Below are 12,739 nucleotides of genomic sequence, written 5' to 3' on the forward strand. Positions count from 1 at the left end.
AGACAGGCGCCAGGTGACTCAGCCTGTAATACGCACTTATTTAGGTTTTATACCACAGCCTGCATACAGCTGCATTAACGGCATCTTCTGGACTAATTAAGTTATCTTTATATAATTAAGGTATCTTTGTCCCCATTTAGTTCTGTTTTAGACCTTTTTTTTCATTAATTACACATAAAAACATATATTTTTTGTTATTATTGAGACAAATACTGCTGTATGGGTAGTATTTGTGAGGATATACAACACATGACATATATGATATTGCTTAAAAATAAATATTTGATCTTATGAAGGCTGTAAGTGGCTATTTTTTTTGTAAAAACGTTTGAGGCTGAAGAAGAGAAGCAGGTAAACATCAGACACACAACGATCCACCTCCATCTGTCGACACCTTCAACCTGCCGGGGTATTTTACATATGAGGATGGTGTTGTGTTGAGGTTTTATCTGCAAACATCCACCTCCACCGCCTCATTTTCGTCTCTAAACTCTGTTCACGAACTGACGATGCAGTTCTGATATCGGGACTCTTATTCTCGGTCACCCAGAACTGGACTTCAGTTTTCCTTCCGTTTGTTTACTGGGCTGAATTGAACATGTCAAACAACTGGAATTTAAGTAAAAATTGCGTCTCCATTTGTGTGCCACATCCATCACAGTTCTGTCCCACTCACAGTTGCTTGATTAACTTGTGGTTTTTCTACCCAACTTTTTGTTTTTGTAAAGCAAACCGACTTGAAGCATTGATCTTAAAGAAGGCCTGAGGGGAGATGTGTGGGAGTAACACCATACTCAGCACCTCACTTCGCTTCATGGTGTGCCATGCTTTCCTATTTTTCTAACAAAACAACTTAAAGGTAGGGTAGGAGATCCTGGATTTTGAGTCCAGCGAAGCTGCATTTTGAAAATACACAGGTCAAAAGTCCCAACCCTTTTCTTCACTTTCCCCCCGAAGCCATGCCTCTAGAGTACATGAACGCGCACGAGCACGAAGGTGCACGAGCGCTGTTCTGACAGCAAGCATCGATCGTTGCCGTATTTATTATTTAGTATATGCTAACTATACGTTTAATAATGCTAGGTGCTAGCCAAGCTGGCTCTAGTTTAGCTTCCTGCCAAGCTTCTGGACACGTAATTCGTTCACGGAGCAGGGTATGCGCACAGGGGGAGGGAGGAGCAGATTGCAGTTTGATAGACGGCATCAGAATCCAATCATCGTTAACGGTCCGTTCAGTATGATTGGATAGTGTTTTTCCTAGATTGTACGTTCTAGAGGCCACTAAAACTTTTCATATTTGTATCAAAACTTTTAATTAATTGGTTGCAATGGGGCGTATGTCAAGCAATATGTAAAAAAATGTTCCAGAAAAAGATCCCCTACCCCGCCTTTAATGTCATGCAGTCCAGTCCCTAAAACAAGAAACACCTGATTAATAAGGACTAAAGTAAGTGGATTCTTACATCAGCCAAGAGGTCAGGTGATGTAAAAATGATTTTAATTAGTTTTAAATCATCCCGTGGCCCCATGAACACAACATACTCAGCATATCAGTATCCCTTTATTGGAAAACACAAGCTGCATCTTTCCCAAAGTTTACTTACTTAGTGCATTTATTACATAATGTGTGCATCTGTGAAGCAAAACACCTCGAAACATTTGGGTAATCTTCATCAACGAAAACATTACGACACATTTTAGGGTTTTGTGGGAGGAGGAAAGCATGAAAAGGAGGGACAGTTGGTGGAGGTTTCGTAGAATTTAGTGTGCTTAGATGTGTGTGCAGCTGCAGAAGCTTTCCTTTTATATTTTGTTAATTTTACTAGCAGTGAGTGCGGAAGAAGATGAAGAGCAGGCAAACAACCCAGGTCCAGGAGCCCTTCAGAAACATGCTCACAGCGGAGCACGGCACAAGGTGATCTGCAGAGGAAGAAAGGCAGGGATGCAAGCGCTTTAAAACCTCTCTTCCACGGATTTATTCAGATTCCACTACCTTGGGTTCCTGACTACGTCCACCTACCTTTCTCTATGGTGACACTTTCGACGTTGCCGGATATTTTACACATGTAGGTGGTGTTGTGTGGAAGCGTGTCGGTGAAGCCGGAGAGAGTCATTCTGTAGCCGTGAGGCTCCAGCTCCACCACTTCACTTTTGTCCCTGAACTGCATCTCCGCTGCTGAACCAGACACGTTGGTGTTAATGAGGGTCTCTTTGGTGCCGAACGACCAGGAGAACTCGTAGCTGTTGATTTTATTGGCCTTGGGCTCGATCTCACAGTCCACTCTCAGGTCGTTGTCCTCTTCCACGCACACAGAGATGAGCTGACACTGCGCTGGGATCAGCAGCACTGGTGGCGAGACACAGGAGACGTGTGGCGTGATCACATCCACACACTCTCAGAAAATAAAGTACAGAAGTGTACCTTTAGGGGTACAATGGCTTGTCACTGGGGCAGTACCCTCTGAAGGTATAGTTTTGTACCCTTGTGGTTTGTACCTTACAGAGACCAATCTTGTACCTCTGGTGGCAATTTTGTACCCTTATACTGAAGTAGCCTAACACAGACTGTCTATTGTACCCCAGCATGTAGAAAAAAAGGTACATATATGTACCTTTTACCACTTGAGTACATATATGTACCTTTTGAACCCTCAAAAAGGTACATATAGGTAACTTTAGGCCCAATAATTAACCCTAGGGGGTACATTAGTATAGATTGTACCTCAGGGAACAAAAAAGGACTCGTACCGTACCCCTATTTCTGAGAGTGCATACACAAAGAAATGTTTGACTTTGAGTTTGACTCTGTGCTGTATTCTCACCTCCCAGCACTCCGCAAACAAACAGAGACTTGAGCATGATGAAGCACCCATCCAACTGCGAAACAGAAACAGGAGACACGTGCAAACTGAAAGATGAACGTAAACACAGGAGCGGCAACGCTTCAGACTGACGTACGCCGGCTGTGAGCTCATTCTGTTGGATATATTACAGACCGATGGAAAAGAACAGAGAAGTCACACATGTGCAAGTTTCAAGGAAGTCTCAAGTCTTAGCTTTCAAGTCTCAAGTAATTTTTTCTTGGGCAAGTCAAGTTAAATCCTGTAATAGGTCAAGTCAAGTCACCTTATTATTGCAATTTTACCTGCAGAATCTGATCTTAATAAAGTGAAAAGACAAAGATATAAGTAACTGTCAGTAAACATCATTGGCCAATGTGTCCAACCTGTCCACCCCGTATCATATCAAGCTAACGTTAGCTAACTACCGACTAGGCTAACAGGATAATATTAGTTAATTCGACAAGCACTTACTGGTCAGAATGGATCTTCAAATGACGAATAAAGTTTGAAGTTATGCTAGATGCTGAACACTCAAGTCATTCAAGTCATCGTGTCTCAAGTCAAGTCAAGTGCCGTGTCTTTAACTTCCAAGTCCGAGTCGAGTCTCAAGTCTTTTATTTTTTGTCAAGTCACAAGACATCATCAAAACAGCAACTCGAGTCCAAGTCACAGTGATCTCTGGAAAATAACATACTAAAAGAAGTAAAAAACAGCAATAACACTGGAAAAAATCAAAGTCTTACAAAGTATATTTGTTTAATTTCTAGTCAAAATATCTCATTACACTTAATATGAGACACAAATGCCTAACAAGTACTATTTCAGCCAGATATAGGGACTTGTTTGAAGACAATACATCTGGAATATCTTGTTAAATGAAAAAGTCTTGAAAACAAATTGTTTTAAGTCGAATTTCATATGAAACAAGCTTTTTTTTTTTTTACATTTGAAGAGGTTTTTAAGCTAATTTCAAGATCACTTTTATCTCAAAAGTCCTAAATATCACATCTTATTTCAAGAAATCTTGATAAGCCGATTTTCACTAGTTCCATTGGCAGATTTTGTTGCTTATTTCAAGCAAAAAGTCTTGTATTTGTTGTTTTTCTTACTTATTTTTGGGAGGGGCATTTTTTCCAGTGAACAAGTCAGCAGAAGTGCTCAATATATATATATATGCTCTGTGTCCTGAACCTGAACCCACTGTGGCCGAAAACAATGACTGGACATTATTCAGAGCAGAATCAGCTCCCTTTACTCAACCAAAACCAAACATCACAGTTATCCTGACAAACGTTTAGCTATCTCCTCACACATCCTAATCTCCATCATGCCCTTGCAGCTACATGTTCTGGAAGGTTCCTTGTCTTCCTGATCTGAGGTTCGGTCCTTATATTCACAAGGTTCCAGCTGAGTATCGTCCGAGGAGTCTTACCTCCTGTCAGGACTGAATGAAACGGCAGCTCCTTCCTGCGTGCTCTGCCGTGGTCGAGGGGGGGATGTAGCTGCTGGTACCTGCCTCTGCGTGCAGCACTGCAGAGCGTCACACTTCTGAGACGAGGCAGGAGCAGCACAGAGAAGTGGGGAGTCAGAGGGAGGGATGTGGGTGGACCAGAGAGTGCTGATTCGCCTTTCATTTCTGCAGTGTCTGATGGAGGACGTGGGCTGGGCAGGCTGTCTGTGTGGCGAGGTGAAACTCGGTCATCATTTTCACCAGCAGGATGTTATGACCCCCCCCCCTTTCATCTCCACACTTTTTTTAATTTATTATTATTGAATGATCCTGTCCGGATTTGCCCTTCATCTCTACCCCCTGATTTCTATTTGGTCTTTCAAATGATTCCCAAAGAGCTTTGCAGAATAATGTGCTTTGTTCAATTTGCAAATAACAGCATCCTCATCGGTGATATAACACAATGACTAAGATGAATCATTTCGGTTATCCTTATTTAGGTTGTCCTTTTTCCAATAAACTCCAAAGTTTAACGCAAATGTCAAGGAATAAATTAAAATCATTCAAAATTTAGACACAAGAGTTAGAGTCTCAGTAAAAGGGTGGAGGAATTTCAAAATCAAAAGATTCAAAGAATCTGCAGAAGATCCAATGGGGGGCCAAAGATCAACACTGAATGTCCGTGACCTTCAGGCTCTCAGGCAGCACTGCAGGCCTGATTCAGGTTATTGAGAGGGGCCTCACCTGGGGGTTTGGTGGCTCTCGAGCTCCGGGTCCAGCACTCGACTTTTCTCTGTTCTGGCGCCCCGATGGTGGAACGATCTCCCGCCTGATGTCAGGACAGCTGAGTCGCTGCCCATCTTTGGCCGCAGGCTGCAAACCCATCTCTTCAGGAAACACTACCCAGATCCGCCCTCTGAGGACATCCCCTGTTTCGTCCCAGCTCCTTACGCACTTATTTGTTTCCTAAATGGTCTTTGTTTCCTAAATTGTCTTCCCATTTGTCTAGGTACCTAACTTACCGCACTTACTCCAGCACTAGTTACGCTCTTAGCTGTTTGGTTTTGGAAGGAAATGCACTTATGATTTCTTGTGACCTGAAGTTCTTTTGCCTACCGATGTGGAACACACTTATTGTAAGTCGCTTTAGATAAAAGCGTCTGCAAAATGACCATAAAGTGATGTAATGTAATGTCGACTCGTGTCTGGGTGGCGGGGCCAGTGTTCGCCACTGGTTCCTGGGAGGCCTCTGCCTGGTCGTGGGGGCTCTGTCCTGGGCTTCCTCGGTGGTCTTCAGGGTGGATGTTCCTGCCTCCCAAGTTCTGTGCTCCGTGCGGGCTGCTGGTGGCCTGGGTCCTGGGGTTCTCTTTGCCTATTTCTGTGGCCCTATACACTCATAACTGATCCCGGTTCTTGCGGAATCTGTGCCATGTGTATTGCATGTTCATGCACACACACATTCATTCGCCCAGTCGGATGCTTGCCATGCAGTTGTTGTGTCATCCTGTGGTTTCGGGCCATCCATATCCATATGCTTGCTGCTGGTGTTGTTGCTGCATGTGTTTTTTTTTTTTTTTTTCTCTCTGCTTGTCTGCTTCCAGGTGCTCCTGGTGGTTCTCCGCCTGGATTCCCCCACAGAGGCCTTGGATTGTCTTTTGTTTGGTTTCTGCCGGTGCAGCAGCTGGTTGTCTGTCCGATCATTTGTTTCTCTTTTGTCCCATTTCCTTTTCTTTGTTCTCCCTCTTTCCCTGTCAGCTTCACCACTATGTAAAGTATTTAGGGCTGGACAACGATTAAAATGTTTAATCTAATTAATCACATGATTTCCCTGATTAATCACGATTAATCGCATTTGTACGCAAAATCCAAATATTTATTCAAAAGTAGTGCATAGCTTTTAGCATTTAGTTTTATTTTAAATGTGCTGCCATATGAATGAAAGGGCCATAACATTTGTTGTGCAAACACACTTTTAACATCAGCATCTTTCTGTAGTTTTTATGTAGAAGCCTCGCTCCACTGTCTGTTTCCTTGAATGACTTGCTGCTATCAGTTGTGTGTTTTGCCTTTAAGTGATATTTTAGACTGGAACTACTACGGTGAGAAGACAATTCAACTTGGCAGTGTTTACAGATGACTTTGGTTCTGTCGACTGCGCCGTCTGGAAGAACTTTCAAATGAAAATGGCCGAGTAAAAGTTCCGTACCCTTCTCCATGTTTGGTGGATCCGCCGATTACTTTCTTTTCCGGTTCCGCAGCAGACAGCAACAGACTTTTACAAAATAAAAGCCTGTGAGCAAAAGACTTTTACAATAATAACATAAATAATAAAACAGGGGCGGTCTGTGGCGTAGTGGGTTGAGCAGGCGCCCCATGTACAAGAGGCTATAGTCCTCGCTGCAGCTGGCCCCGGTTCAAGTACCGCATCAGACGGCCCTGTGCTGCGTGTTGTTCCCCCTCTCTCTACCCACTTTCCAAACAGAAAAAAACATCAAACAAAAAAAAAACTGCGTTAATATGCGATAAAATATTTATCGGCGTTAAATAATTACCGAGTTAATGCGATAATAACGAGTTTATAATGAGTTTACCCAGCCCTAAAAGTATTGTAACAAAAATAAATAAATAAATAAGCTGTATTTGGGAAACGAGGGGAGCTTTACATTCATAAAGCTTCCCTTGGCAAAGCAAATGCATTTGGCATAAAACGGTATTCAGATTACAGTTCTGCTGCCATGATGCTGGACAGGACAAGAGGGGATAAATGATTTCCATGAGAAATCATGGAAATCTCTGCATGGGCTCAGGAACACTTTCAAAATCATTGTCTGTAAACACAGTTAGTTGTGCCTGCCTTAAATGTAGATTAAACCTCCATCATGACAAGAAAAGGCTGAAAAATCTGAACACGATTGAGAAACGTCATCGTCTTCTCTGGGGCAAAGCTCATAGAAAATGGACTAAGTGGAAAACTGCTCTGTGGTCACATCAATTAAAATGTTAAACTTTTGGGAAATCATGTATGCCGTGTCCTCCAGACTAAAGAGAAGAGGGACCATCTGGCTCATTATCAGCAGGACTGGACTCTCGCCCAAAAGCCTTAATTTCTGATGGCATGTGGGGGCATCAGTGTCTGTGGAACTGGTATGTTACACATCTGGAAAGGCTCCATAAGTGCTGATTGAATGACAGATTTTAGATGCCATCCAGATGACATCTTTTTCAGGAAAGATGATACTGAACTGCAGGGCTCATATTAAACAGCATGGCTTTGAATTGGAAGAGTCCAGGCGCTGAACTGGCCCACAAGACGAGAACGGGACGACGTTCCTCCCCCATGGGAGACTCCACAGCTCCCAAACTCTTACAGACTGTGACTGAAATCATGTCCTTGTCACAACTTTGTCAGACATGTTGCAGCCACAAATTTGAAACATTTTTTATCTTCTATTGTGATTATTTCTGCGTCTTATTTCTGACCTGGGCCTCTTCAAATCTAGGCTAAAAACCTACTTATTTAGGATTGCTTTTAATACCCAGTAGTGTGATGACACTTTTATCTTAATCAATTTTGTTGTATTTTATTGCTTTCACTGTTCTCTTATTGTTTTTATTTGTTTTTACTTATTCTTCTCTTTATTTATTACCTGCTGTAAAGCACTTTGGTTCATCGTAAGGATTGTCTGTAAAGGGCTGTATAAATAAAGTACATTTACATTAAAATACTGTTTTTTGATATTTTCAAATGTTTTGGGGTTTTATTTAACAATAGACGGTGTGCAGTTAAACATGAATGTTATGATCTGATGCACCACGCCAGATTAAAGCCGACTTCAAACCTGTCGTCCCTGCAGTTCAGATCAGTTAACGATCAGTTATCTATAATCTGGGACCTAAATGTTCCTGAAGAGGAATGAAACTTTGACCACCAGATTAAAGCATACTTATTAAACACTTTTTGGTGCCCTCGTTGCATATGTGAAACATATAAAAATATGTCGGTGTAAATAAATAGAAGACAAAACCAAGCAGAGTTCACGGTTTAAATCATCCTGCTCACATGAAGTACAGAAGTCACTCTCACTTCTTGCTCTTCCCCTTCTACTTTGACCTGGTGAGGGATCCTATTGTGTTCGTCTGCTGAATTTGAGCCCATCCAGAACTTTCTGGCTCCTTCCTGCTGACTGACTCCTTTAACGGCTCGGGAGCTCCACCCAGAGGCCACTGAAAGGAATTTCATAAAGCAAACTGGATGCAGATAAACAGTCACAAAGTGCCTCCTTTAGGTCATGTGCAGTCAGCCAGAACTTCTAAAGCCACTCTGTGAGCATCACAAAATGGATGCCGCCTGCATCATCAACAATCCATCATTATGAGAGACAGAACGGCTGATTTAGAATCATTTAGAATAAAAGAATTACAGAGTGACAGAAAATATTCATCCTGTTCAGGGTTGCAGGCGGGGCTGAAGCCTTTCCCAACCGTCATTGGTTTGTTCATTGGAGGCAAATGAAACAGTTTTCTCATCTGAAAGGCTTCAGCAGTTAAATTGGAAACCTACCTGATCAACATGTGAGATATTTTCAAAGGGTGGATGGTTGTTAAACTGCCTGTGGATGAAGAAAAGGACTGATATTCCCAGAAATGAAAGTAAGTCCTGAAGAAGAGCTCTCTTTATTGTTATTTAGTTTGTTTATAGTTTGGACAACTACTTCCTCTCCTGAATCACCAGCAGCGTAGCCTACACTGCCACCCTGATAGTTTATTCACATCAAACCAGTCAGTGAAAAAGTATCTAATTCACTTTTTTTTTGTGGCTTTTCAAGAGATTCCTTCACACTTGCTTCGCTGGTTACTGGAAAGCGAGCTTTTGTAGGTTTTAAGGGAGAAACCTGAGGGCATGTTTTGGGTTTTTTTCAGATTGACAGCTGTCCTAAATGTTTTCCACTTGTGAATAATCTTTCTCTCTGTAGAATGATTGACTCCATATAGTTTGGAAATGGCCTTATAACCCTTCCCAGATTGATGGTCAGCAACAGCTGCTTCTCTAAGATCATTGCTGGTGTCTTTGCTCCTTGGCATCGTGTTAACACACACCTGAATGCTGCAGAACTTCTGCTTTTATAGGCAAGGCAAGGCATCTTTACTTATATAGCGCATTTCATACCACAGGCAACTCAATGTGCTTTACATAAAGACAAGGCATTTAAAAGAACAGCATAAAGCAGCAATTTAAAGAGAAAAAAAAATAGAATAAAAATTAAAAACACAGTTAAAAGCAATCAAAGAAGAGGGGAAAAAGAAAGATATAAACTCAACCATAAGCACACCGAAAGAGAAATGTTTTTAACCTGGATTTAAAAGTGCTTACAGTTGGGGCTGATTTCAGTTCTGCTGGTAGTTTGTTCCAGTTGTGAGCAGCATAACAGCTAAAAGCTGCTTCACCGTGTCTAGTTTGAACTCTGGGCTCCACTATCTGACCTGAGTCAGTAGATCTCAGAGCTCTGCTGGGTTTATACTCTGCTAGCATGTCATTCAGGTATTCTGGACCTAAACCATTCCGTGATTTGTAGACGAGTAGCAGAACTTTAAAATCTATTCTATATCTGACCGGGAGCCAATGTAAAGACTTGAGAACTGGGGTGATGTGATCTGATCTCTTTGTTCTGGTTAAAACTCGGGCTGCAGCGTTCTGAAGGAGCTGCAGCTGTTTGAGACTCTTTTGGGGGAGTCCAGTCAGAAGACCGTTACAGTAGTCAAGTCTGCTGGAGATGAAAGCATGAATCAGCTTCTCCTGATCTGTTTGGGACATGGGTCATTTAATTTCCCTCTGGGATAAATAAAGTATTTTTGAATTGAATTGAATTGAATTGAAACCCTTAATTCTGGATAAGTTCTTAAGTTGATAAAAGGCTGATTTGGTGACTGATTTGATATGATTGTTGAAGGTCAGGTCTAAGGCTACGTGCCCACGACAACGGTAACGACAGATAAACGCAGAACATTTCGACAGATGTGCCTATCTTGCACACGGCGACGGCGTTTTTAGGAGTTCAAAACGGAGAAAACGCAAACGCCCTCCAGAGTGGAGATCTTGAAAACGATCCAACCTCTCGTCGCCGTAGGAACAGTTCAAAACTCAGAAGTGCGTTTTTTGCACACGTTAAGTGGGTAGTTCTCCATGAACGACTCCCATATCTCACTATATTTATTTTGGACACTCTCCTAATCCACATTATCCACTGCCTTCCTGGCTTTGTAGTTCAGTGTCGTGTTCAGGAGCAACTGGACCTCATCATCTGTCCAAACAAAGTTTGAAGGCATACTGTTGTTGCCGCCGTACTTCGCCATTTTCTTCCAACAGCCACAAAACAGGCATTTCTCATATTTATTAATAAATAACAATATAACTCACATAACAATACCAAAGGTATTGTTGCTACTGCCACCTACCTCTGGGGCGTGCATACTACATCGGCAAACTGCGAGTTTTATACGTTTTCCCTGTTCCCATGGATAGACAGATATCCACCCCCAAGCGCTCGTGAGAACGCAGATAAATTGTGGAGGAAAAAAACGGACATTTGCGTTTATGCTTCAGAGCGTTGTCGTGGGCACATAGCCTGAGTCTATCAGCACGCCGAGGTTCCGGACTTGGTCTTTAGTTTCTAGAGACAGTGACTCAAGATGTTTACTGACAGCAAACCTCTTCTCTTTGTTGCCAAACACAATGACCTCAGTTTTTTCTTGATTTAACTGAAGGAAATTTTAGTTCATCCACTTTTTGACTTGCTCTAAGCAGTCGCACAATGACTCTATAGGACTGCAGTCATCTGGAGACAGTGCGAGATATATCTGTGTGTCATCTGCATAGCTGTGGTAGTTGACTTTAGAGTTCTTCAGAATTTGACCCAGAGGCAGCATGTATAGAGTGAACAGAAGGGGTCCAAGAACTGACCCCTGAGGAACTCCACATGTCATAGCCACTCGATCAGATTGATTACTTCCAATAGTCACAAAATAACTCCGCTCCTCCAAGTAGGACCTGAACCATTCTAGGACTGTTCCGCTTATAGAGCTGCTCACACTGACTGATGATCAGTTAATCAGAGTTTTTGCTCTATAATGACACGGTGTAATATCATTCTTTGTTACTTACCATTTCCTTGACTTTAAAGGGATAGTTTGCCTCTTTTGACATGAAGCTGTATGACATCCCATATTAGCAATATCATTTATGAACATTTTCTTACCCCCTGCTGCGCCCTGTGAGCTGAGTTCCAGCCTCGTTTTGGTGTTGATGAAGGTAGTCCGGCTAGTTGGCTGGGGTTTAAAAAATAAAGCGTTTTGCTTCTCAAAACAATATGCGTTCAAAAGAGTAATACATTTGCATCACAAAATGGTTCTCCAGGAAAAAGTCAGACCTCACAATTGCTTGGCCCTATTTTCTCTCCCTTCGTATCACTGCCTGCTGTGTAGACCGTGCAGACCGAAGTGCAGACCGAGCAGCAAACACCGTAACAGGTGCGGCTGGCGACAGCACACAGTGATACGAAGGGAGAGAAAATAGCGCCAAGCGATTGTGAGGTCTGACTTTTTCCTGGAGAACCATTTTGTGATGCAAATGTATTACTCTTTTGAACGCATATTGTTTTGAGAAGCAAAACACTTTATTTTTTAAACCCCAGCCAACTAGCCGGACTATCTTCATCAACACCAAAACGAGGCTGGAACTCGGCTCACAGGACGCAGCAGGGGGTAAGAAAATGTTCATAAATGATATTGCTAATATGGGATGTCATACAGCTACATGTCAAAAGAGGCGAACTATCCCTTTAAGTACTTTCAATGACCAGATCTCATTATGTTCTGATACTTGAAACCTTGGAACCTTATATCATGATTTTGGACCACTCAATGTTAATCACATTAATTTGTACAGTTTTATACTGATCTGTCTTGGCCTTTAATCACATAAAGTGCTTTAACTGAGACACCAATGAAGTTACTAAAGGTTCACTCGTGTCTTTTTCAAATTTCGGTAAATAACAGGAGAGGTGGCAAAATAATTAGCCTGGGGAGCACAAATGATGATTTATTTTCTTCTTAAAAATGAGGATCCATCATTGATTGATTCATCCAATAGAAGAGATTGCGTCAGGGCTTTGATCAATGAAGCACTATTTGGGAGCTTCAATCTTTCACGGCCCACTTGTATCTGGTCAGTAAGCGCACATCTAACCTGACTGCGACTTTTGTCCGCGCTTATGCATACCAGCCGGCCAGCTCAGCTCCCGCACAGTGGCAGATAGTCTATCTGTCAGTCAGGACTGGGGGTAGGCTATCTCGGAAATAATCTGCCCACGCGTTAAGCGGCTTTACCCCCGCCAAGCCTCAACTGCTGCAGTTCCAGCACCAGTCTGAGTGAAGGCGAATTAGAGAGACA

At 42.3% G+C, this 12,739-nt stretch overlaps 1 protein-coding gene across 1 annotated transcript; it reads right to left on the bottom strand.

Annotated features, from left to right (window-relative positions):
* Positions 1 to 1,540: 1,540 nt before the first annotated feature.
* Positions 1,541 to 4,404, bottom strand: LOC142401677 (uncharacterized). Its single transcript, XM_075487142.1, has 4 exons — positions 4,276 to 4,404; positions 2,823 to 2,877; positions 2,021 to 2,347; positions 1,541 to 1,920 (listed from the first exon to the last, which is right to left on the bottom strand). The coding sequence occupies exons 2-4, from the start codon at positions 2,857 to 2,859 to the stop codon at positions 1,823 to 1,825; spliced, it is 462 nt and encodes a 153-aa protein (XP_075343257.1). The 5' UTR covers positions 2,860 to 2,877; positions 4,276 to 4,404; the 3' UTR covers positions 1,541 to 1,822.
* Positions 4,405 to 12,739: the final 8,335 nt, after the last annotated feature.

The sequence above is a fragment of the Odontesthes bonariensis genome, chromosome 16 (genome assembly GCF_027942865.1).
Source record: "Odontesthes bonariensis isolate fOdoBon6 chromosome 16, fOdoBon6.hap1, whole genome shotgun sequence".
NCBI classification, from domain to species: Eukaryota; Metazoa; Chordata; class Actinopteri; order Atheriniformes; family Atherinopsidae; genus Odontesthes; species Odontesthes bonariensis.